This window comes from Gigantopelta aegis, chromosome 9, assembly GCF_016097555.1.
Source record: "Gigantopelta aegis isolate Gae_Host chromosome 9, Gae_host_genome, whole genome shotgun sequence".
NCBI classification, from domain to species: Eukaryota; Metazoa; Mollusca; class Gastropoda; order Neomphalida; family Peltospiridae; genus Gigantopelta; species Gigantopelta aegis.
In genome coordinates, this window is record NC_054707.1 from 77492377 (window position 1) to 77520324 (window position 27948).

General features: G+C 35.4%; 1 protein-coding gene across 1 annotated transcript; it reads left to right on the top strand.

The window, feature by feature from the left end:
- Window positions 1-530: 530 nt before the first annotated feature.
- LOC121381772 (tectonic-3-like) lies at window positions 531-27901 on the top strand. The gene is made up of 14 exons (XM_041511124.1): window positions 531-777; window positions 8547-8667; window positions 9600-9706; window positions 10651-10787; window positions 12322-12424; window positions 12787-12905; window positions 13664-13754; window positions 17112-17287; window positions 18412-18537; window positions 19724-19833; window positions 21466-21609; window positions 22389-22566; window positions 24071-24211; window positions 26292-27901. The coding sequence occupies exons 1-14, from the start codon at window positions 531-533 to the stop codon at window positions 26547-26549; spliced, it is 2058 nt and encodes a 685-aa protein (XP_041367058.1). The 3' UTR covers window positions 26550-27901.
- The last annotated feature ends 47 nt before the right edge of the window (window positions 27902-27948 follow it).

Sequence of the window (27948 nt, forward strand, 5' to 3'; positions counted from 1 at the left end):
TTGTTTTAATGTATCTCTGCACAAGACAGAGTTCAAAGTGGAAGTGGTTTAGTTGTCCAAGAAGTCACAAGAATCCTGCACAGCCCAGTTTTAAAGCCGATGACACGTACTTACAATGCAATTAAATATCAAGACTCCCCCCACCCCCCGCCCCCAGCCCCCGTCAACCCCCCCACCAAAAAAAATACAGTAAAAAAATAATGATAATAATAACGCTGTTGCCATTGATGTTGATAATGATTATGATGACGACAACGATAATATTTTGATGATGGTGATGATGATGATAAAGATAATGATAATAAAAATAATTCATTCAGTCCGTGTTTCATATTTCGCACCATTCCTACTTTCTATTTTGGTTACTTATATGTTTTGTTTTGTATTTGTAGTGCATTACAAAACAATATTGTATATCATACATGTTATATAATTGTATTATAAGTAGAATAAAAATATATTGCAATAATATATTTTAAAAATAAATAATTTGAAACGAACTACCCATGAGCCTCTTATTAGTTTACATCATGGCGGCATTTTCATGTTTTGGCAAGTGCGAGTTGGGCCCATCTTGCATTATTTGGTTATTTTTCTTTGTTGTATCATGCTCACTCATTATTGATGTTACAGTAGGTCAGAATACATCGACAGCTTCAATTGCAAGCACCACCCAGGCAGCAACTACCCCAGTAACGACCGTGACAACTACCGTAGCTCCCACCACCACTCCCGCTCCGACTACGCCACCTCCGTCGCAGATCCCACAAAACACAGGTTATTCTGATGACATCACTTTATATTGCCATTATTGGTACTTTGCCTTATTGAGCATTATTTTTTAAAAGGAAAAAAAGAGAACTTTGATTGGCTATGATTAGTATGAACAAAAACAAATTCCAGTGTTCATGCTCGGTAAAAATTAAAGGAGGTCGGCTGTGCGGCATCACAACCATCAAAAGACAAAAGTGAAAGCTTGGTTACTATATATCGTTGTGTGTTGGTCGATTTCACCTCTCAGTATTTGGTACAAAAAAGTTGGTACGAAATACAAGCCGACTTGTCTTTTAATTGAACCAGAGATGTTGTTGGTCTGACATTCACGGGCAATTCCAGTTTTGCTGAACCGATCAAAGTTTTAATATTATTTTAATAAAGATTTCAAGATATATGAAAAACAATAAAGATGTTTGTAAAGTGATCCCCTAATGTGGGATAAAAAAAAAATCTGTTTATTTTATTTCCATCTTCATCGAAGGAATTAATCACTATGTAAAGGCAGTGTATATATTATTTGGCACCCAAGATAAATTATTTCAATAATGAACACTACCGCTTCTGTTGTTTTTATCAGCGGTGATATCCCCCCCAAAATGAAAAGTTTATAATAGGTATTTCATAAAGAATTGCTGAATAAACAGAATGACAGAAATGACAGAAAGTAAAAATCATCAGTTACAAACAATTAAATCTGCAATTGAGGACAAAGTATCAGACGATAGTTAGTGGAAACAAGACGGAATGACCATTCTGATCACGTGACAAATTTGGGGCCAGTCTCAGATTGCCGAATCGATAAAATATAAAATGTTTTCATTGCTCAAATAAAATATAACTTTTATTGCTAGACTAGACTAAAATGCGACATGAAATTAATGCGAGTGGCCTGCCTTTGAAAAAAGCCAGCCAGTGCACCACGACTGGTATATCAAAGGCTGTGGTATGCGCTATCCTATCTGTGTCTATCGAAAAGAGTAACCCTTCAAGTGGCGACAGCGGGTTTCCTCTCAATATTTGTGATATTCTAAATTAAAAATTTCAAAGCATATTTAATAGGTAATTTTAGTAATTAAAATAGACAAGTTAGTGGGAAACATATTGCAGTGGCAACCAATTCATGAAATAGAGAATAATATATGAGTGGCCATTCTAAAGATACCATTATCTCATAACGAGTTTAAACCAGGAGCCCAGAGAGGTTTAATTAGCATTGCGAGTACAAAAGGTCTGAGGCCTGGAATATGTAGGTGTGGGCTGTGGGACCCCCAAACGGTCATTCTTAAGTGTCATCTCCTGTACCAATCCGAGGGGCCACCCTCAAAATACCCCAAATTTTAAGTTTAATTAGCATGGTTGAGTACACCAATCAAACCTACACCAAAATGTACTAATTAAGATCCACCATTCTTAAGTGTCATCTCCTGTACTTAGTCCACTTAAGAACGCCCCTAATTAGCACTAATTAGAAGTTTAATTAGCATGGTTGAGTACATCAACGAAACTGATGCCAAAATATTCTTTAGGGTACCCTGACTAAGGATCAATGATTCTTAAGTGTCAAAACCTGTACTGAATCCACTTGAGAACGGGTCAAAGGTCAAAATCCATCCAATTTCAGGTTTAATTAGCACGATCGAGTACATCAACGAAACTAACGTTAAAATTTTCTCTGTTGATGTATAAATTAAGATCCTCCACCATTCTTAAGTGTCAACTCCTGCACTTAATCCAATTAGGACTGTCACTAATTAGCGCTAATTAGAAGATTAATTAGCATGACTGAGTACATCAACGAAACTGATGCCAAAATATTCCTTAGGGTACCCCCACTGAGGATCAATGATTTTTAAATATCAACACCTGTACTGAATTCACTTAAGGTCAAAGGTAATAATTTGCCCAATATTAGGTTTATTAGCATTCACGAGTACATCAAAACATTAATATGTTCTCTGTTGGTATGGTAAACAAGATCCGTCATTCTTAATGTCAACTCCTGTAGTTAGTTCACTTTAAACGCAATGAGCATGAAATGAAAATGTATGATTAATATAACTAAATAATTTTCTATTTGATTGTAATATTATATGAATATGATGATGTGACTATTTCCACATTTGAACAATGAAAGATTACATTTACTTGATCGTCTCATTGCCTTTAATTCTCAGTGTGAGTGTTATAACAGTGATACATTTTGTATGAACTGTTGTGATAGTTATACGTACTTGTTGCATTGTTTTCACCAGTGTCTAGTGAAATTCTGAGTGTACTATTAGTTGAACAGTGAAAAGTCTGGTATACCAAACTTAGATACAAGCTAGTTCACAGGGTCCAGAATTCTGTCCAAGCTGCAAGCCACATGATATACTTTCGATTCTGTGCCAAAACACATGAAATAAATATGGGATTTCTCCAAAACCACAGCATGAATAAAGAATGTGAGTATATGATTATACTAAATGCAGTCAAACTCCACGACTAGGTCAAAACGAAAAGTGTGTCCCTAAATCTAAACTAAGTTACTGATGTGATCAAAATTCAACTCAAGGTTCATTTTTCTGATTAGTCACCAGACATTAAGAAAATTATTGATCAAAACAGAACTCAAGTTCCAGTCTGGTTCCATTTCATTGCCTGCCTAAACAACTTTCACCTTCCTTAATCTTCATCCTCAAAAAGGACTACCTCATCATCAGATAATACTGTCATGTTATCCTCTTTGATGCTCTCATCATCAACAATCCCGTTTTCATCTGGAATGAGGGTTTCTGACAGTTGTATCAGTGAGGTCGGCATTCACCCACATTTGTGAAACAAAGGATGCATGTTTGATATGCATGGTTAGCTTTGCTTCACATGGTGGAATGGCACTTGCAATTATGGCCTTCAGCTTCTCCAATGGATTTTTTGTCGTTGACTTTGGTCCATAACCCTTTTCAAATATCTTGTATTAAAAAGGCATTGAGTGTTGTCTTGCTTGTATCCTTTGTTCCATAGATGCTAGCGGTAAATGTTTGCAGGGTATTTTGTATGAAATGACTGAGTTCTGCATCAATCGCCATATCTTCAAATGCTTTTTGTACCTCGGTATTCTTTTCCAGCTTAGCAGATAGTCTCAACTTTCCCTTGCGAACAAATGATCCAGTGTAGTCACTACCGGTGAATGCATGGAATCCTGGTAGTGCTGCACATATCTGAGGGCCAAGTATCTGGTAAATAGTGATTATATTGGTATATCTGTGGTTATTTTTGGCAGCTGTACCAACATCAATCCACAGTGGCAACTCAAACTTTCTGCAGTCATACAGCATGATGACTGCTATGTCAGTATCTCCTTTTACACCAGTCTTGTGAGTGTCATCAACTGCTTTTGCATGAAGGCATATCTTGGTATCCGCCTCCTTGTAGTTATGTCTAAGGTCATCGACCACTTCCCACTTGAGAACTCCATCTACAACTTTGCCAGGAACTGTGGTAGTTGGGTTTTGAATGATCTCGATTTCAAGGCATGACCTGTGGTCTCCTTTGTTCGGGTCTAGTTATCAAAAACAGGGAAGGCTGCCAGTGACAAGATTCGGGAAAGTCTGCTCAGCGTTCCAGAAAATGGACAGTCACACCATCGAGAATTCCTACAGTCCTGCATTAGTGATCTCAACAGATTTGAAGAGAAGATAAAGTCCTTTACAAATGATTGTGTGAAGAATCAAAGAGCTAAAGACCACAGAATAGCTGAACTTAAGAGTACAAGATATCTTATGGTTCACCTGGTGTTACTAGCAACCAAACAGACTCTGGACTTGCCATTCATATTTGAATATTCACTCACACCTGTACCATTGTCAATGTGCAGCACAGATGGAAAAATGGCAAAAACCGAAAAAAGCGCTCCCTTCCATTTATTGGAATCAGAGGTGAAAGATGAAAAAGGCCACCCCGAATTCACACGTGTATGCATTGTAGACGGCCAATTTCTCCTTCATACATTACCTCACTGTCTACCGTCAACTTACGGAGGACTTGCAAGAAACATTCTGATTCAAACAATGGCATTGTCTATCATTCAAATTCACCTCGTCTTTGACAACTACCCACAGCCATCTTTGAAAGATATGGAGTGAGGCAGAAGAGGAGCAGATAACAGAAAGTTTTTGATCATTCAAAACCCAACTTTCACAATTCCTGGCAAGGGAGTGGCAGGACCAGCAATATGCACAGATAATTAGAAGCCGCCAGCTTTACCTTGATATTCCAGGGGAATGCCATCATTTCAAAGTTGTAGATGGAGTTCTCAAGTGTGATGTGGTCGATGACCTTAGAAATAACCACGAGGAGGCGGATACCAAAATATGCCTTCATGCAAAAGCAGTTGATGACACTCATAAGACTGGGGTAAAAGGAGACATAGTCATCCGTGCATCAGGTACTGACAAAGCAGTCATCATGTTGTATCACTGCAGAAAGTTTGAGTTTGATACTTGGCCCTCAGATATGTGCAGCACTACCAGGATTCCATGCACAAACTGGTAGTGACTATACTGGATCATTTGTTCGCAAGGGAAAGTTGAGACCATCTGCCAATTTGGAAAATAATACAAAGGTACAAAAAGCATTTGAAGATATGGCAATTGAAGCAGTCATATCACACAAAATACCCTGCAAACATTTACCGCTAGCATCTATGAAGCAAAGGATACAAGCAAGACAACACTCAATACCTTTCCTACAAGATATTTGAAAAGGGTTATGGACCAAAGTCAGCGACAAAGAATCCGTTGGAGAAGCTGAAAGGCATAAATACTAGTGCCATTCCACCATGTGAGGCAGAGCTAAACGTTCATATGAAACATGCATCCTTTGTTGCACAAATGTGGGTGAATGCCGATCTCACTGATATCCAACAACATCCAACTGAATCAAATGGTTGGGATTTTTACAATGGATATTATCAACCAATATTCCATGAAAAAATACAACTGCCAGAAACCCTCATCCAGATGAAAACGGGATCGTTGGTGATGAGAGCATTGAAGAGGAAGACATGACAGTATCATCTGAAGATGAGGCAGTCCTTTCTGAGGATGAAGATTAAGGAAGGTGAAAGTTGTTTAGGCAGGCAATGAAATGGAACCAGACTGGAACTCAAGTTCTGTTTTGATCAATAATTTTCTTTCTGTCTGGTGACTAATAAAAAAAATGAACCTTGAGTTGAATTTTGATCACATTAATAACTTAGTTTAGATTTAGGGACGCACTTTCTGTTTTGATCTAGTCCTGGAGTTCGACTGCATTTATAGTAATCACATACTCACATTCTTTATTCACGCTGTAGTTTTGGAGAAATCCCATTTTTATGTCATGTGTTATGGCGTGGAATCGAAAGTATATCATGTGGCTCGCAACTTGGACAGAATTTACCAAAATTTATTATTCAAATGAGTGGCCATTACATCGCCCAGAACTATCACCTATGGACCCTGTGAACTAGCTTGTATCTTAAGTTTGGTATACCAGACTTTTCATTGTTAACTAATAGTACATTCAGAATTTCACCAGAATCTGGTAAAAACAATGGATCAACGTATGTATAACTATTACAACAGTTACTCTCATTCATGCAAAAAGTATCACTGCTATAACACTCACATTGAGAATTAAAGGCAATGAGTAGATCAAGTAAATGTAATCTTTCATTGTTCAAATGTGGAAATAGTCCTATCATCATATTCATATAATATTACAATCAAATAGAAAACTATTTAGTTATATTAATCATACATTTTCATTTCACATTCATTGCATTTAAAGTGGACTAACTACAGGAGTTGACATTAAGAATCGTGGGTCTTGTTTATCATACCAACAAAGAACATATTAATATTTTGATGTACTCGTGAATGCTAATAAACCTAATATTGGGCAAATTGTTACCTTTGACCTTAAGTGAATTCAGTACAGGGGTTGATATTTAAAAATCATTGATCCTTAGTGGGGGTACCCTAAGGAATATTTTGGCATCAGTTTCGTTGATGTACTCAGTCATGCTAATTAATCTTCTAATTAGTGGCAGTCTTAAGTGGATTAAGTACAGGAGTTGACACTTAAGAATGGTGGAGGATCTTAATTTATACATCAACAGAGAAAATTTTAACGTTAGTTTCGTTGATGTACTCGATCGTGCTAATTAAACCTGAAATTGGATGGATTTTGACCTTTGACCCGTTCTTAAGTGGATTCAGTACAGGTTTTGACACTTAAGAATCACTGATCCTTAGTCAGGGTACCCTAAAGAATATTTTGGCATCAGTTTCGTTGATGTACTCAACCATGCTAATTAAACTTCTAATTAGTGCTAATTAGGGGCGTTCTTAAGTGGACTAAGTACAGGAGATGACACTTAAGAATGGTAGATCTTAATTAGTATATCAACAGAGAAAATTTTAACGTTAGTTTCGTTGATGTACTCAATCGTGCTAATTAACCTGAAATTGGGTGGATTTTGACCTTTGACCCGTTCTTAAGTGGATTCAGTACAGGTTTTGACACTTAAGAATCACTGATCCTTAGTCAGGATACCCAAAAGAATATTTTGGCATCAGTTTCGTTGATGTACTCAACCATGCTAATTAAACTTCTAATTAGTGCTAATTAGGGGCGTTATTAAGTGGACTAAGTACAGAAGATGACACTTAAGAATTGTAGATCTTAATTAGTACATCAACAGAGAAAATTTTAACGTTAGTTTCGTCGATGTACTCGATCGTGCTAATTAACCTGAAATTGGGTGGATTTTGACCTTTGACCCGTTCTTAAGTGGATTCGGTACAGGTTTTGACACTTAAGAATCACTGATCCTTAGTCAGGGTACCCTAAAGAATATTTTGGCATCAGTTTCGTTGATGTACTCAACCATGCTAATTAAACTTCTAATTAGTGCTAATTAGGGGCGTTCTTAAGTGGACTAAGTACAGGAGCTGACACTTAAGAATGGTGGATCTTAATTAGTACATCAACAGAGAACATTTTGGTGTAGGTTTGATTGGTGTACTCAACCATGCTAATTAAACTTAAAATTTGGGGTATTTTGAGGGGCGGCCCCTCGGATTGGTACAGGAGATGACACTTAAGAATGGCCATTTGGGGGTCCCACAGCCCACACCTACATATTCCAGGCCTCAGACCTTTTGTACTCGCAATGCTAATTAAACCTCTCTGGGCTCCTGGACTAGTTGTTTTAAAATGTATCTAATGAGCGAAAGCGAGTTTGATATGTTTTTAAACAATGAGTTGTGAGATAAATGGTATCTAATGGACATGAATGTATGTATTATTCTATTTCTTACATATCCTCAACAACCAGGTTTTAACATCTTTTTCTACTAAAAGTTATTTACAGCTATTGCACTTGTAGCTAACTTACACGTTATAGACCCATGATTGACAGGTTAACTATTCATCACAATGTAATCGATTTCCATAGTGTAGTTTTTCATTGGATGTATGGCAGTGGTGACCTGGTCACCATCATCACCTAGGAGCAACCAGTCGTATGTCTTGAAATTAACACACATACGTGTGTAAACAACCATGTGTTATAAAAAATAACGCATGGTGTTCTCACCAACGGGTGTGTAAGAAAGTCCTTTTAATGTTGTATTTTGTTAGTGGCATTAATACAGTGTGCACTTTTTAAAAATGTTAAGCATAAATACCATAACACAATAAATAGATAATTCTCAGTCTGTGGGTGTGATTTTATATTACAGATATTGGTCCCTGCCCTTGTGACTTGACTGGACTGGCCTGTGATGTACACTGCTGCTGTGATGATGACTGCACGCCAGAAGATAAAAAATCTTTTAGTTTCTGTTCACCATTTTCTTTCACGTATGTAGATACTGGTACCAATTACAAAGTCAATTTGAATTTTTGGCACAATTTGCACATGAAATAAAGAGATAAATAAGAGCAATTAAACATCATATAATTAATGTTTCCTCCTTATGTCTACTGGCAATATTTAGGTAGTGCAATCATCATAAGTTTTACTAGTGTATACATATATGTGTGTAAATGTTTATAAAAATATTGCGATGTATTTTGTATATTTATTTATTTTATTTCCTGGACAACAACCTCAACCTTTTTAGTTTTTAATGTTAAATTCCTCAATGGTTTACATAAATTATCAGAGAACTGAACACGCAATTAATTCCACCAACACTGATATTGCATCTCATTCAAATTTGTCTTTGGAACATAAATAACCTGGGTTTAAAAGAAAAGAATATTTGTTTAATAACACCAGAGTACATTTTAAACTATGGCATCTAATATTTTGACATTTGGTTGAGAGAGAGAGAGAGAGAGAGAGAGAGAGGAGAGAGAGAGAGAGAGAGAGAGAGAGAGAGAGAGAGAGAGAGAGAGAGACCCCATTGCCACCATATAGGCTTCTCCTGCTAATAAAGCACAGACAGACCCCATTGCCACCATATAGGCTTCTCCTGCTAATAAAGCACAGACAAACAGACAGACCCCATTGCCACCATATATGCTTCTACTATAAAGCAGCACTTGCCTATAGACAGAATAGTACATACCAGAGCCTTTAATATACATGTACCATTTATGGGGCACCAATTGGAACAGTAAAAAACGCAGTCCATAGAGGATGGTCGATCCTGCAAACCGGCACACCTCTGAGGCTCAGACAAGCACTACTACTAAGAGACGAGCACTACCACTAAGCTACATCCACCCCATACCTGGATTTTTTAATGTTTATAATTGACTAAGCCTTTATTCTGTTTTAACTTCAGAGTAGATGACAAGCTATGCATGAGGAGTGAGCTGATACTGGTTGAAAATTCTCCATACAAAAGCAATATCACATCAAATGATATTTTTTGTATCTATTTCAACAACTGTAAGTATCAGTAAATAAAATATTAGTGCTTTTTTGTTTTTGTGAAGTTTATGGTTTTTTCTTTCACCAAAATATTAATTGGACTGTTTTTCAAAGGTAAACAGGTCAGATAAAAATGTGCTTTTAGAGTTTGAAATGAAAACATTTATTTTATAACTCATGTTGACCAATAAGCAACTTTGGACCTACTGTTAGCTGCATTTAAGGTTGATAAAACATGATTAATTCAAAATATGTTGCCCAGTTCCATTTCCCACAAAATCCCAAATATAACCTTGTTAATTCTTGAATTGGCTTGTTAACTTTAACTTTACTTTTTTTTTGACATTTTAAATTTGTACATGTACGTTTTGCTTAAAGTTTGGTTTAATGTCATAATTAATAGAATAGGTAACTGCTTTTCACTTTTATTCAAAAGTTAACAATTCTTGACTGTTAATTTATCACCTGTTTGAGTTTGTCATGTGATACAACTTGTACTGTATGCTTTGAAATCAAAGTCTGCTTATCTAAAGTACGAAAATTATATGAAGCACTTCTCAAAACATATGCAGTTGGTGTCCCTCTTTTTAACTACAAAGAACTGGGGAATGAAGCCTAAATATTATTTTAGGTATTGGCTGTTTATGCACAATCGAGTATGTATATAAACCCAGCATAGCCTATTTGATCATGATGTAGTTATGGCCCTTTGTTTTCAAATATTTATCTTTATGATATGAAAATGATGACTAAAATTAATGAAATTAGGTCTTACATTATATGATTAGAATCCTGAACCGTTATTTATGTTTAACATATGAATTTAAATTCTTATTTATAAATCAGTTAGTTTTATTTACAGGGGGGTTACAAATACACTGCTATCATACTTAATCCTTTTGAACAAATGTTTCAAAATGTTGCTTTTTAATTTTTTATTTTTTTGTGTGTGTTTTTTTCAGATTTAGAAAAGAATTTCTATGTGAATCCTGACTTAGTTAATACAGGAGATGTGTTTAATAAATATCTCATAAAGTATGCAGGCTTCTCGTTTCAACCTGGAATTACACCACCACCAACTTTCGCGCAGTTTTACAAGGTTAGTTTTACAGATGTAATACTTTTATTATTGTGCTTACTAACGTAATGATTATCTGTTACAAAATACATGTCACAGTTTGAAAAAGAATTTGCTTCTTTGAAAAAACTTTAAAAATTGACGGAGGCAGTATATATATATATGTATGTGTGTGTATATATATAATTTTTGTTAGATGGCTGTAAAACGTTTGTAATAATTAACTTCAATCCCAAATTTGTTTTAAAAATTTGCCGACAAAGTTAATAGTAACTTAATTTTTTTCCATGAATATATTCTGACCGTATTTATTTATATTTTGTTTCAACATCCCATCATTGCGGGGTGAGACGTAGCCCAGTGGTAAAGCACTCGCTTGATGCGTGGTCGGTTTGGGATCGATCCCCGTTATTGGGCCCATTGGGCTATTTCTCGCTCCAGCCTGTGCACCACGACTGGTACATCAAAGGCTGTGGTATATGCTATCCTGTCTGTGGGATGGTGCATATAAAAGATCCCTTGCTGCTAATCGAAAAGAGTAGCCCATGAAGTGGCGACAGTGGGTTTTCTCTCACAGTATCTGTGTGGTCCTTAACCACATGTCCGACGCCATATAACCATAAATAAAATGTGTTGAGTGCATCGTTAAATAAAAACATTTCCTTCTCATCATTGCTTCCTTGTTTCTACATATTTTCTATAGTAGTTGATAGTTAAGCTGGAGACATGATGATGTGTTTGTATGTTCCATATTGTATGTGAGACTGTTCACACAGTGAATACAGTGGAACATTGTAAGCATTCCATTAACTGTTTGAATGTTTGGATGAATTCACAGGATTGAAGGTGGGGTTTACAATAAGTAACAGTTAAAGTTAAGTATTCGGGGCAAGGGCAAAACAATTTTAAAAGTGTTAAAATTAGCCAATACTATTTTTCTCATGCAATACCAATCCTGCAATAATTGTTTTTAGGCTTACATATAACGAATCTGGTTTAAAACATTTTAATTGGATTTAAGTCTGAATTATTTAATGGATGACTTTCATATAAATTTGGTATGGCTGTTCACCAAGTGATATTGATATGCTCTGAATGAAATGGGGTTATGGAATATATTACAAAATGTTAAATCAATCTGGTGTTGGACTAATGCTCCTTATCTACTTTTTAAAAACTGTTTTCACTATGATATTCGAGCCATTATGGATTTAACATTCTAATTTATTTTTAGCATGCATTTTTTATTCAGTGTAATTTTAAAATTAATATGTAAACAAAATATTGATAAAAAGAAAAACACAAAAAACCATTAGAAAATACCAGCAACTGGGAGGGAAGGGTACTAGTTGGGGTGGGGACAATGTATTATGTTAAAACATTGTAGGACCAGTGCCCCTCCCCCACACACACACTTCTAACACCTATGACTATGACTGGAACAAAGTGCTCAAGTGATGTTCGAAAGTTGGGTTATACTAAGTTACAGTGAAGAGATTTGTGTTCAGTTGTCTTTATACACATGTATTTGTTTATTTTTTCAATGTGTTTCTAGTCTGGAGACGAGATTCTAGTTGTGTATGAAAGTAGGACGATAGGAAATCTAGGACAACCCATGGCTCTGTCCTCCACATTATGCAATGATGAGAACCCAGCAGGTTAGTAGCTTTAATTCTTGGGATGGATATTACATGAATTCTGTTATGGGTTAAATTATTACAACCCTCCCCCCCCCCCCCCCCAAAAAAAAAACACACACAAAAAACCCTCCCAGGTAGAACTGTTCATGTAGTTGTTAAACAATTGCATTTATGACTTGGAAATGCATTACAATTCCATCTTTTATTACATACATACCTATTCAGTCTTACTATAGTGATAGAGACATTTATGACTTGGCGTAGAGACATTTATGACTATTGATTAATAGATATAATTTTAACTTTATAATTTATTTTGCACAAGAACATACCACTCGACCAATGGTCTTCTGTGAAATTCTGTATATTTATTATTTCAGCATACCTTATTGAAAGGAGCAATGAATGTGTTCGACGTATTACAAATCTGCAGACGGAATGTACTTCCCTCCGTCAGCTGGATGCGGTCTCTTATTACCAGAAGTTCAGAGTAGTTAGAGTGAGTTCACAGTTTTCTCATATACCATCAGAACAAATTAAAATATTACAGTGAAGGTATAGGTAAGAGAGGTTTTTTAGTTTGAATTATTTATATGATGGGTTTGGTTTTTGTCATTGCTTTATTTATTTTATTTTTTGTCTTTTTACGTTTGATTTACAAAGCTAAAAAATCATTTTTATTTTAGTGTACTAGTTTGCTAGAAAATATTCAGCATTTTAAAGATAATTTCAGATGTTATTTTTAAATGGGTATCATTCCCATGTCACATGCTAGACTGAAGGTATCTACTTCAACATCTGTTTTAATCCAAAATATATGTGAATCAGGGCCCAGTTTCACAAACCATCATAAGCCTAGTTCTGCACGTAAATATAAATCTATGACTAAACCACAATTCTTATTACTATTATTGCTCAGCAAATATAGTTAGAAGAACACATATTTGATTTTCTTTGTCCAGCTTTCTTAATGATGTAATTTTGTGTGTGAAATAGATGCCAAACACATGTAAGCTTATGACCTGTGCAAAACTAGGCTTGCGATGCTTTGTGAAATTAGGCCCTGTTTCAGACATAAACTTACGATGTTTTTGAAATTGGCTCCAAGTTGAAAATAAACTTGAAAAATAAAACTTTAATCCTACAGATAAATTGTTGGTTAAATCTGGGAGATTATCATGTCTACAAACATGTACATTGTATCTGTATATGTAAGCCTGGATTTTATTTCATTATAATGTTGTTGTTTTTTCACAGACACCAGCTTTGTTTGGGACGTACATTCCAGAATACAATGTGACTGTAAATGATACATACGTTTTTACAGTGCCTGCATTCGGAACATCAGGTTTGCTTTTTCAAACAAATATGATAATGTACAAGTAATTTCACAGTTTATTTTGACTTTACTTCAATATTATCCTCCATGCAAACTATTGATGTCAATGTTTGGCATCTTCTTCAGTTTCCGTTACCATTTATGTTTTCTTTTTTACTTACATACATTGTCTACTCTCAAAGATCATGAACAGCCTTTGATTACATTCTCAAAAACTCTGCAAAATGTACCTGTACACATCCAGAATGAAAAAATAAAGCGTGCGAAAATTATGAGAACAATCGTTTAATTTAGGACATCATGATGGTTATGCAAAGAGGAAATTGTGCTACGTGAATTTGTTTTTGTGACCGGCCTTGGTGGCGTCGTGGCAGGCCATCGGTTTACAGGCTGGCAGGTACTGGGTTCGGATCCCAGTCGAGGCATGGGATTTTTAATCCAGATACTGACTCCAAACCCTGAGTGAGTGCTCCGCAATGCTCAATGGGTAGGTGTAAACCACTTGCACTGACCAGTGATCCATAACTGGTTCAACAAAGGCCATGGTTTGTGCTATCCTGCCTGTGGGAAGCGCAAATAAAAGATCCCTTGCTGCCTATCGGAAGAGTAGCCCATGTAGTGGCGACAGCGGGTTTCCTCTCAAAATCTGTGTGGTCCTGAACCATATGTCTGATGCCATATAACCGTAAATAAAATGTGTTGAGTGCATCGTTAAATAAAACACTTCTTTCTTTCTTTGTTTTTGTGTGACCCATAAATGAGTTTCGCAAATTTTCAATTCTCGTAGGAATGATTAGAACATTGTCCTTGCATAAATAACAACATATGCATTAGAAATAATCCACATTATAATACAGTATGACCTTGATTTAATGCCCACTAATGTACCAATGCAGTTTTAGTGTTATATCGAGTTGGTGGTATAGTGAGGGTGCCTTGGGTTTACTACCAAACATATTTTGTTTGATGTTGCGAAATGTCAACAGAATGACATGTTTGAAATAAAACTAACAGAAGGTAACAAAAATAAAATTAAAATAACAATAACCATGTAAGAAATGATCAAATATTTTATGTATTTATAGACACAGCGGTTGCAAAACAAGGCATCGCGCGTCGCATGCGATGTTTACTACCCTCATTTCCAACGTCTGTTTTCACCACAGTTCATATTTTCTTGAACACATACCATCGTACGAAAACAAAAGAAACATCTAAAAGTCACTTTTTTCGATTTGCTGTCACATGTAATATTTCACTGACAAATAGTTGATCACCAGTAATCTTTGACTCATCCACGATATCAATATACCTACCGATGTAACTTTATTCAAGTTATAAAATATAAACATTGAAAGAAACAAAAGTTCATCGTATCCCCGCCATTTTGTTGTTTTTCTTGCACTGGAATCCAAATATTTGTTCCTTTGATACTAATATTAATAGAGTGCCAAACGGTAACCAGTATTTTATTAGTTTAAAGGTTGCAAGCCACCATTTACGTTTGCAAAACTTTAAAAGTAGAAATTATTAATTTAATTTTTAAATATCAAATAAATTGCAAAAATAAAATAAAAGAAATAAATATAATTAAATACACAATATCATGGAATAGATAAATTTAACAAAGTATCTACATTGAAAAATTACTAATTTGGTGTGGTGTGTGGGGTGGCATTGTATGTCTTAACCTATAATACATGTAGAGTTTATGCTAATAAATGTTCTTGTTTCTTTTTGAGTTTTTTTTTTTTTTTTTTTTTTTTTTTTTTTTGAAGGTGGGGGAGGAATTCCCATTTATAAGTAAATAAATACATACACATTTATAAGTGATAAAATATTAATTTGTTTTTAATGCTGTTAATTGTTCTAATAGGTAACATGGATAGTTTTTATAACTTAGGTGGTATTAGTGGAAACAATTATATTTAAATATTAATAAGTAACTTTATTCTAAACTGATGAAAATTGTTTGCATGTTTTTCTAAATATACCATAAAATATGCCCAATGAGCATGTTGTGTAAATTGACAAATTGATTTAACATGATCTTAGTATGCAAAATGTATATTAAAAAGTTAATTATTTCAATTTAATGGGGTTTTGTGTTTTATAAACAGTTAAAATTGGGCAAGTGAATTTTTCACCATGATCAGTAAATTTTCAAATCCACTGGTCCCATGGCAAGTGAATTAAAAAAATAATAATCTAGAACCCCATGTATATCAAACGCTTGTAACAGTTGGATATCGCTTATTCCTGCACTGACCAATCACATTCAAGGATAGAAATGTGAGTCATACTTGTTCCAATCTTGGGCCAACAATTTCACCAACTATATGCATTACTAGTGGACTACAGTGCAAACTTCTGGGGTAACCGACTCCGGCCATAGAGCCCTCCCCCCCCCTCCCGTGCCCCCATTACTGAGTGTTTGTAGTTCTCGATACCCCCCCCCCCCCCCCCAACTCCTCCTACTCTGACAGTTCCAACGCCTTCTAGTACTTCATTTTGCAACTGCTGAGACATTGTAAGTCAGAATGTTGAGTTTTTGATGGTCGTGGCACTGACAATCTCAGGCTTGTTTCACCAATCGAATCCCATCACTTAGTGGTAACTGGAGATCATTACCAGACCTGGAGTAATTAATCCATTAATGAAATAACAAATCAAATGCACCTATCTGTCAAGTGATCATCAGACTTTCGTTTGTTCCTGTACAGCGAGCACTAATAGGACACGAATACTGTGGCTACCCAAAGCAATTGATGCTAATTGCCACTCAATAACAGAAATGACATTGCCTGTTTATTACTCTTTCTTGCCACACTGTTGATGGTATTATCGAAGACTTTGGTGGATGGCGAGGGTGGCAGTAAATCAAGGGAATTAAAGAGAGATACAAACAGTACTTGAAAAGAAGTAGGCTGTAGGCGGGGTTGGTGTTAAATTTGGGGGCAATAAATCGAGGATACACTGTATATTTGGGAAAAAAAATCTTTGTACAGGCTTTATTTAATTTCTACTGTGAATTAATATTGAGTGTTTAAATTGATACTAATAGTCTTCTTCCGATTAGCTTAATATATAAATAATGATAAAAATAAGTAAATGGAACACATGAAATTGTAGACTCAATTTAATTTAATACTAGCACAGTAAAGTCTGTATTTCACACAACTTTGTAATGGGAGACAGAATGTCAGTAGGGTCAAATTGACTTGCCATTAACATGATCAATATCTTACATTATTTGTGAGATAACTTATTCCTTTTCATCAGTGTATAAAAATTCAGTACGTTTATGTTAAGTATATGTTTTTATTATTATTGTTTATATATATTTGTTTTTTTACTTTTACACAGGTCCTGATTCCATCCCCCTCGTTGATGTAACTGATCTGTACAATAACACATACACTGTAGAAGTGCAGCTGGATGATACTCTGTGTGAAGACGCTAATGGACTGACAACGACATGTACTCTCATGCCACCAGGTTACAATTTTGGAACCAATCAGTGTGAAAATGTTGTCAAAAAAGTAAGTGGTCTTCTTTTTTTTTTACTTCTTTTTTTCTTTTTTTTTAGCCTTGACCAAACTATTGCTTATATATATAAAATTGTCTTTACTATATTAAATATTACAATTTGTTTGTTAACATTCTAACCTGATGTGGCCCATTCTATTTGCAGCCAGTGTTCCACAACTGGTATAACCAGGGCTAGCTCTGGCACTCTCCAAATTCGCCATTTGCTAATTTTAAAAACAATTGGCAAATTTTATTTTAATTTGGAGAAATAATTTCATGTAATAATTGATATTTTGTTACAAAGTAACTGGAGTTTTGCAATTTTTGAAGTTTTAACAGATAATTTGGTGAAATAATTTCATGTAATAATTGATATTTTGTTACAAAGTAACTGGAGTTTTGCAATTTTTGAAGTTTTAACAGATAATTTGGGGAAATAATTTCATGTAATAATTGATATTTTGTTACAAAGTAACTGGAGTTTTGCAATTTTTGAAGTTTTAACAGATAATTTGGCGAAATGTTCTGCTGACCCAGAGCTTACCGTAGGTATAACAAAGACCATAATTTGTACTATTGAATGTGCGATTTTGGTTTAAAAAATTTAAGTGTGATAGTCTTCTTGTTTGCAAATCTTTAGAGCCTGCCACCAACCCGGCACAGTATAACAAAAGATACACTAAATGAAACCATGGAAAAGATCACTATTCAAGACTGGTTTCCCAGGATTTTAAGATATATGTTGACTGTGTCATTTCGAAGAATCAATTTGTACAAATAATTTTTACAAGTCATACAGGCTCATATGCTAGACAAGCAAGAGAGTCCTATATGATTTTTGCGAGCCTCGGGCTCTCAGGCTCTCCTCAAAATCGCACACTGCTATTCTGTCTGTGGGATGGTGCATGTAAAAGAGCCCTTGCTGCAAATCTGAAAGAGTAGCCCATTGCGTGGCGGCAGTGAGCTTTCCTCTCTCAAATTCTGTGTGTTCTGTAACAATATGGCCATAATTAAAATGGGTTGTGTGTCGTTAAATTAAACATTCCTTCCTTCCTTTTCATTCTATTCTGATGTACCATTTTAATTGCTGTTTATATAAAAAAAAAAAAAAAAGATTAATGATGTTATTTTGCAGGTTCGGTACAGGATTCAGTATAATGGTACGATGGGGATCTCAAGTGTTTGGGCTCAGTTCACTCTACACGCCGTGTCCTCCTCTGTAAACCGGCTTCCACAGTTGTTCTCAACAAAGTTTGAACATGTAAGTAATGAAGGTTATTCATAAGCATACGAGACGGGGGTGGGCAGGGGGACAACTGCTCCCCAGTGTTCAAGTAAATCTTTGGGCAAAATGAGCTGGCTGGAAACCTTTTCACCATGTTTTTCCATCATTCTACCCACAATATTAGTTGTAGTCCATGTACAAAATGCATAGTTATTCATTTGCAACCCTATATAGCTATTTGGCAGTGATAAAAATATGAATAAATGTTATCCAGATACAGGCATTTTCTTTTAATTCTGGCAAAAGGCCCCCTACAAAAATGGGCTACTTCAGAGAATTATGGGAACATAAGAGGTTCTTTTTTTCCCTGTTTTTAAAATCTCCCATTTTTTCTATTTTTAATATCACAAAAGTGCCATCGGTGATGTCCTCAACCAACGGCAGTTTATATATCACCGACGGTAATTGCCATCGTTAAGTTCGAGCCCTGGTAGACTGCTTAGAAAAACTCTTCATTGTTTCATTTCAACTTATTTTAGTGCTTATATCTAGTTATCCTGGGCACACACCTCGGCCATCTGGGTTGTCTGTCCAGGACAGTGGGTTGTTAGTTGGCTAGTGAGAGAGAAGAGGGTGTAGTGGCCTTACACCTACCCATTGAGTCGTTAAAACTTGCTTTGTGTTGGAGTGGGTACCGGGCTGCGAATCCTGTACCTACCAGCTTGTAGTTCGATGGTTTAACCACGACACCACCGAGGCTGGTCACTCTTCATTGGAGGATGTTGTGTGATCGTTTTGTCAGTGATTAATAGAACAAACAACAGAGGAAACAATAAGAGTGAGTTTGCATGCATGGTACTGTTGTTTAAAACCCCCATTAAGATAGAGGTCAGAAACTTCATTTGGTCTGAGGGTTATTTACCAGAAATAGTGCAGGTTGGATAACTTTTAGAATATATCAAGCAGGGCTCACAGTGGAAAACATTTTGGTTGAGCAAATTTTCTAATTTATAGAGTATTTCCTTGAAAATGAGCCCTGATCAAGTGTTGTTTTGATCAGCTGATCTTAAAAAATCAGCTTAAGTTTTTTAATGCTCGATATACCGACTCGCTAAAGTTTGATATCACTAATATGTCACTGGTATGGCTTTCGCTAAATTTGACTGTCGCTAATATATTATGATTTACAGTATTTAGTGTAATATGCGACATGTAATTTCAGATTACAAAAAGCAACCCGTTTGAAAGAAGTGGAAACCCTGGGTATGTTGTAGGACAGCCGGTCATGGCGGGAAAATTGGAAACATTGCTTGATGCAAATGGAAAACAGGTGTATCCTTTCCAGGACTTGTCTTTCTATAATATTCCCGTAATAAAAATCCATGGAATTGAAAAAAACAAAACAAATTAGGCCTATGTTCAGGGTTGAAAAGTCACTAAAAAATTATGATTCAAATAGTAATAGGATATGTCCCTGTCAGTAGACCCAATTGTTTCACATTCTGTATCAACAGTATTAAAAACCAAGAAAACTAATTAAAAAATTTCATCCTGTTTCTAGACTAATTAATAGCGATAGTGTGCATTTGAATTTGGATACTGATTTTCTGGGGTGGGACGTAGCCCAGTGGTAAAGCATTCGCTTGGTGCGTGGTAGGTCCAGGATCGATTCCCGTTGGTGGACCCATTGGACTATTTCTCGTTACAGCCAGTGCTCCACAACTGGTGTAACAAAGGCAGGGGTATGTACTATCCTGTCTGTGGCATGGTGCATATAAAAGATCCCTTGCTGCTAATCGAAAAAGAGTAGCCCATGAAGTGGCGACAGCAGGTTTCCTCTCTCAATATCTGTGTGATCCATAATCAATTGTCTGATGCCAATTAACCGTAAATAAAATGTGTTGAGTGCGTTGTTAAATAAAACATTTCCTTTTTTTGATTTTCTGATTAAATTCACTAAATTTCAATTAATTATTTACTTTGAGCTCTTACCCTGCATAGGTCATGGTATGTGATGTCCTTTCTGTGGAAAGATATGAATATTAAAAAAGCCCTTGCTGCTGTTTTGTAGTAGTCTTCTGTATGGTATCAGTAGATTTCCTCTTGCTTCCTAGACTAAGTGTTGAAGTATTAAAATAACTAGTATGATGGGCATCAAAGAGCCATTGTTTAAAATGTGCTAAACATATTAAAGGCGCAGACCCTAGTTTCAACCTGTTAAAATGGACACTAACTGGTTAATCTACAAACCTGCAACACATTTCGATACAGTTATAACAAAGTGAAGCTAAAGTCTGTGATGTATAATTAGGCAAATACCATCTAAAAATATATAGAGCTTGTCCCAGACAAACTTGTAGGATAATGAATCTTCAAAATAATAAAATATAAATACATGTACTTCTAATTTAAATTATCAGAAGCCGCTTTAATAGTGAAAATTATGTCGTAGTGTTTAAAAACTAGAGTGTCACTTTAATTTTCTTTTATTTGTTAGTTACATAGCATGCGATGTGTTTCATATGAAAATGAGTTAGTATTTTAATGACACATTTTTACAACAGATTAATAGAATATTGTTTATTGTTTACAGTTACCCATAACTATTCAGGTTCTGTTGGATGAAATCAATTGCCGTTGGTGATAATGTTAACATTTTAAAATAAAATTTATATACTAGGCAGTAGATCAATAAAAATGGGGGCACCTCATATTTAATCTACCTGCAAACAAATGGAGGAGGTTTGACTTGGGTGTGACATGGCATTTAAGATATAACTATTTGTTAGAAATTCTCATTTCTGCTTGGAAAAAAAGGCATTTTCTGTTATTTTTCATATTTCTTCAGTGTTACAAAATGTGTCATTGGTATAATTATTGCATTTTGCCAACTTATCCACTGCTAAATTATACTGATTAAAGTATTTCATACTAATGTGTAGTAAAGTTTCTTAATGGTAACAGAGCTAGAATAGTGTTGAATGAAAACCGAGACCAGTGGCTGACTGCAGTCCGTGCCTCGGTCAGTGGTAACTGTATTACCAACGGACAACAAGGAAGAATATCCATTACATTTGGCCAGGACATCCGATCGGGATGTTTCATACCGTAAGTTTGCTCTTTGTTATTAGAGATTTCAAGTAGGGCTTGAACAGTTATTAATCTCTTCATATATCTAATTGATTATCATAATGTGCATTTATGTCTATCACAGACCTGATGGTCTGTTTTTATTAATGTTAAATTTATTTTGATATTGTTGCCTGCAATAAAAATTAGTTGAATAAAGATTAATTTTGTGGAGTCAACAAGGTAGATTTTTGCAGTCAGTGTTTTGTTTTATATTGACTTTCATCACTTGAGCAAATCTTTAAAAAATATATATCTAAAAATAGCGATTATGATGTTGTTTTTTAACAAGTCAACTTTTGATCAAAATTATTTAGTGGATAGTTTCATTTGTCAACAGCTAGTTTGTTCTCTCATTGTTTAGACCAAGTGTCAAACTTACTATTTGTTACATTTTACATGCATGTTCTGTCTGCTGATAAAAAAACAGGCTGTTATTTAAATTGTCTTTTTTATTTTCTCAAGTTAGCATTAAATATACTGACGTTCAAAATAAAATATTTCTATACATTTTTCGAAATAATGAAAATGACACAAAACAGTTGATGCAAGTGTTGTATTTTGAAAGTGTAATCATTTCACAAGATGTGAAGACTGCCATACACAATAATTATCGCCAAATACAATTATAACTGTCCACAAAAAGCACTAGTGGTCATATGTGTGATTTCACATAAAAAAGGTTTTTGATCCTGTTTATTTGACTGAGATTTGTTTTTTTGAGATACAAAATTGTATTCCTTTTTTATGTGTTTCAGTTTCCAACAGACAGACATGAGCACGTACTGTGAAGTGATGCAACAGGCAATTATTTCCGCAATGGAGCCCGATAATATGGGAGACAACCTTTATGTGGCAATATTCGGAAACTCGGATGTCATGAAAGTTGGGGACTGGGTACCTATTTTGGTACAGAAAAGACCAGCACCCTCTGCTGTGAGATTTTAATTATTTATTAGTCCATTTCTTTGGTTTCTAAACATGTTGGGGTGTGGGTGGTGGTATGTAGCTCAGTCTATAGGAAGGAAAGAGATGTTTTATTTAACGACGCACTCCACACATTTTATTTATGGTTACGTGGCGTCGGATATATGGTAAAGAACAACACAGATATTGAGAGTGGAAACCTGCTGTCACCACTTCATGGGCTACTCTTTTCGATTAGCAACATGGGATCTTTTATATGCACCATCCCACAGACAGGGTAGTACATACCACAGTCTTTGATATACCAGTTGTGCACTGGCTGGAACAAGAAATAGCCCAATGGGGTCAGTCTATAGATCACTTGGCTGGGAGTACAGTGGGTTGTAGGATCAGTTGCCCTCTGTGGACTATTTTCCCCACATTCCTACCAATTCCCCATGACTGGTACATCAAAGGCCATGGTATGTACTGTTCTTTTTATAGGAAAGTGTATATACAGATTCCTTGCTGCTTTATTATATAGCCCAATGATAAAGTGATCACTTAATGTGCAGTTGGATTGAGATCGATCCTTGTCGGTGGGCCCATTGGGCAATTTCTCATTCCAGCTAGTGCACCACGACTGGCATATCAAAGGCTGTGGTATGTGCTATTCTGTCTGGGATGATGCATATAAAAGATCCCTTGCTGCTAATGGAAAAATGTAGCGAGTTTCCTCTCTATGACTGTCAAAAATGACCATATGTTTGACATCCAGTAGCTGATGATTAATAAAATCAATGTGCTCTAGTTGTGTCGTTAAACAAAACAAATTTTAGCCAGGGCTAGCTCTTGATTTTCTGAAACATTCCCCAAATTATAATCCATTTCTTTCCTAACATGTTTTATTTTGAAAATATTTTTCACAGAATTTATACTTAATGTGAACCTTTATTTCATTTTTAAACTCTTTCCCATTTCAGACTTGCCAAGTGTGAATTAAAGTTGTTTTGAAAAAATATGTGTGCCGTTTGTCATAGATAGATAAAAATAGTCATGTTTATCATTACATATTGCAGTGTTCCTCCCAGGATTTTTGTTCAGAGGGTTGGCAAAATAGTTTGACATAAACCGAGCCCCCAGTAAACAGTGTGTGGTCCTTCTGGCCCCTAGGGGAAACACCGACATATTGTAACATTAGTGCAAAGTACTTTTAAATAAAAGTGTAATTCGACTGTTGCATCTGCAGCTTATGCCCGAAACCTTACTGGTATTGTGGCATGTTAAAAAGGTACTCTCTCTCTCTCTCTGCAGCTTGTGTTTTGGGTATTAGCAATTATTTCATTGCGGCTGGGCGCATGCATTTTAAAGATGCATGCATCCAGTCCAGACACTCTCATTGAAACTAATGAATTTCGATTTTGTTTTGCCAGACTGTATGCACAGGCCGCAATTGGTCTATATGAGCCTTTACTCAGAAACATTAGAAATGGCAAACATAATGAATAGTCTGAATGTATTCTTTTATTTACAGCCAACTGGGTACGTGTGTCGTCTCTCCCTGGGAATGCACATCCAGATACTGTATGCAAAGATTGGAGCTCTTGCTAACCCACAGCCGAAAATATTAGGCGTGTCCTTCATCTATGACGACAAACAAGATGTCTACTTTGAAGTAAGTATTATGGTCAACACTTGATATCTGCATGATGTAAATGTTTCAAGATGGAGGAGTGATAGTTTACATTATGATTACTTGATCACATTTGCTTTACTTTAGTTGCGATTTGCTTATTTTTTAAATCGGATATATCTAGTCTATCCAGCTGAAAGTATTTACAGGGATGTGATTTCTCCCCACCACCTCACAGCTTTTTATGTGATTGAAGCTTTTTTTTGCATTAAATAATTTTTACAGGGTAGATTTGATAAGTGTCAATTTAAGAAATATATATAGAGAGGATTCGTCACAAGTATTTTTCAATATGGAAAATATCAACTGATTAACTAGACGAGGTTGATATTTTACATATTAAAAAAACACGAGTAGCAAATTCCTATAACACATGCTGGGGTGTTGTAAAACACTCATTCATTTATTTGGGGATTATTATATATACAGTCGTCTCCACTTATTTGCACATCGGTTTATAGCATAATTCGGTTAATCGACTATTTTCACCCAACACGGAACGATTGCCCTTATAACACTACAAAACAGACTACAGGCTATATATCGGTTATTTGCACATATAAATAACGATTTTTAAAACAAAGTTGTGCTAAATTAATGTCACAAATGACTGAGAATGTCTATCAAACTTTGGCAAAAAAACTCAAATAAATCACCGATTAATCTGTTTTGTTTGAGCTCACTGTGTGGTAAGCCGACTGTAATCGCTGTTTACAGAGTCAACGTGTGACATGCAAATGAGATGGTGTGCACATTACTACTGGTGAATCACAATACCCGACTACAAGATTTAAGAATGACATAATTAAGTTGAATAAACCTAAGACCTAATGTTTTGTTTGCAATATATTGCTGTTAATCAGAGGCCATCTCAATAACAGGTAACTCTCCGACTATTATTTTTAGAAGTACCGCTTGTACGCATGCGCACTCAACTATTGAGGCCCTATTCGATTGACGTGTTCAGGGCAATCATTGTTCTGTATCAATTATTACGTTATGTTGAGAAGCCTTGTTAATAATTAAAAGATTACAGATCAATCGTCCTAGGCGGTTATGTTTTTAATAAATGTGACCGAGAAAGGGTTGTTGTTCACTTATTCATTAGATGCAGTGTACGCTATATCTGTTAAACGCAAAAGAAACGATTTATCACTTGCTTCCCGGAAAATGTATCAGAAAAAAAAAAGACTGGTGGGGGAGGTCGTCAAAAAAACAAACATAACAAAGACCGTTATTTATGGATTGTCCCTAAGTTTCTGCTATATTATTAAACACCAATCAGTCGGACCGCACCATGAAGGTCAGTCAATTGTGTTAGACCGGTCATGCATGCAATGCAGACTGCTGGAACTGATAACGACCCACTAGCCGAGCTTAACTTTAATTGCTTAACAATAGCAAAGTCATTATTTGGGGATCACAAATAATACCAAAGCTTGCCATATCTTTTGGGATGGAAAGAACACCATACCAGCAAATTCATACAAGTTCACTGATTCTATTCGGTCAATCAACAGCCCAGTAATTCCAAAACTGATGTCATTTTGTAAACAGTGCACTGATGAAACATGAACTTTTTGATGGTTCTGTTGTTTCAAGTTTATCTCATTAACTACATGGCTAATACACTTTGTTTACACTAGTGGATGGTCAGTGTTTGTTTTTTTAATGCACAAAGTTTGTGTTTTTAGAAAATGAAGCCCAGTGATGGACATTGTTGGGTTTTTTTAAAATGATTTCTGGTCTGGCAGATTAAAACAAAAACGTCATGCTAATTATATATATATATATATATATATATATATATCAATAGATATATTTTTTTACATTTATATATATCCAACTGCATGTGACATGTGTTAACTGTAATAGTTCCGGTATGAAGTACCGCATTATGCTAGACTGTCTCCCATGCCACTTTGTAGTTGGATGGCTGTTACAAAGTGAAAGTCGGTACTCTATCGGTTAATCGACTAACCCGGTTAATTGCACAAAATCGAGCAGCACCGAGGGTATGCAAATAAGCGGGTTTGACTGTATTTTTCTTTCTTTGTTTCAGTGTATTGGCCCCATGTGTCAGCCCGGTACTCAACAGGTCACTCAACGGGTGGAGGTCACGATGTCCGTCTCTTTCATTGATGTGTCGCAGCCAGCCGTCGGGTATCAGGGGGAGGCACCACTCTTCATATCGAAAGCACCTTACGACTTCTTCTATCCATTCCTCACGGGATCTGCTCAAAGACTGGACTACGGTAGCAGTATATTGATGTGTAACCTTGTATTATATGTTTGTTATGGAATATGGACAGCATATTAGCCTGTGACATTTATGTTATAAAATATGGATGTTGATTTGTGACATAAGTATGTTATGAAATACAATTTGCATATAATTTGTGTGTAAATTATGGAACATTTTAAAGTTTTTATTTTTTTAATCCAAATCGAAACATTTTGTCAAAACAGCCATGATCGCTACTAAACATATAATTATACTTAATACAATAATTGACTACAATTGATTGTATTTGACTACAATGTCACATTCATACTACCAGAAATTTGCTTTGACCAAACAGTTTTTTTTTCTTTTGCAGAATTTTTCTAATGAAGGGGTACAAATTATTAACAAAAAAGCACCTACATTATTTTAATATGCATTTAATAATCAACTCCCCCTTTAAAAATAAAATAAAAAATCATTAGATATTAATTAGTTGAACATTGGATATTTAGATGACTTCAAAGTTTGGGGAGGTGGTGTGCACGCCTATAGACTCTGTGGTTGTCCGATATCCAATGTGATAACACTACATTCACTATACTTATTGCGAGTACTCGAGGGTCAAACTCGACCCGGACCAGAGTACTTGATGATAATAAGACTAAGGAATAAAGTAAAATAGCATTATGTATCTGCACTGAATATGGATGCTAAATCATGCCATTGTTTGTATTGCACACATTCTTATAGCCCCATAATGCAATTGGATGCAAGCATATGACAAAATGACATAACAAAAATATAATTAAATGAGAATGCTCTTCCTTGCAGTGCTTGAACCTTAATTGGGTATAGGTACGTTGATATGTTATCCTATCCTATCCTATCCTATTCCTTGCACGGGTACTCAAGTCCCAGATTGTCCAGTGCACTTGTAACTTATTGCATTTCAGTCATGTACTCATTCTACTTGTGCCTAGTCACCTTAGCAAATATATTGGCCAATATATTTTATTATTTGCAGAAATGTCATATGCATCAGTCGTTTGCACTTGTGCAGAATTGTATTTATCTGTTTTATGAATTTTAATCATTCCGTCCATTTTGTTAATTAAATATGTAGATGTTTTTTCATTGTATGTGAAATAACTTATAAATTATTGTATTTATTTTTTTAGAAAAATATTTTGGCTTTCATTCTTTTATATCTATAACTATAGAGGGCCAGATTTATGAAGCCTGTTTTTCTTGCGTGTTTAGGAATTGTAAATAAATGAAGTTATACACAGGTAAGACAAAAACAGGCGTTGTATATTTGAACTATGATCTAATTGTGGGTTTTTTTGGAGAAGCCATTGTAGATGATGCCAAGTATTGTAACAGGAAGAATCATCTGTCCTAGCATTTTTCATAAACCACCAGTAAATAAATAGATTTTCATAAAACATTCTTGTGAGTTTTTTTATTACATACTATTTCACTTGTCATTTAT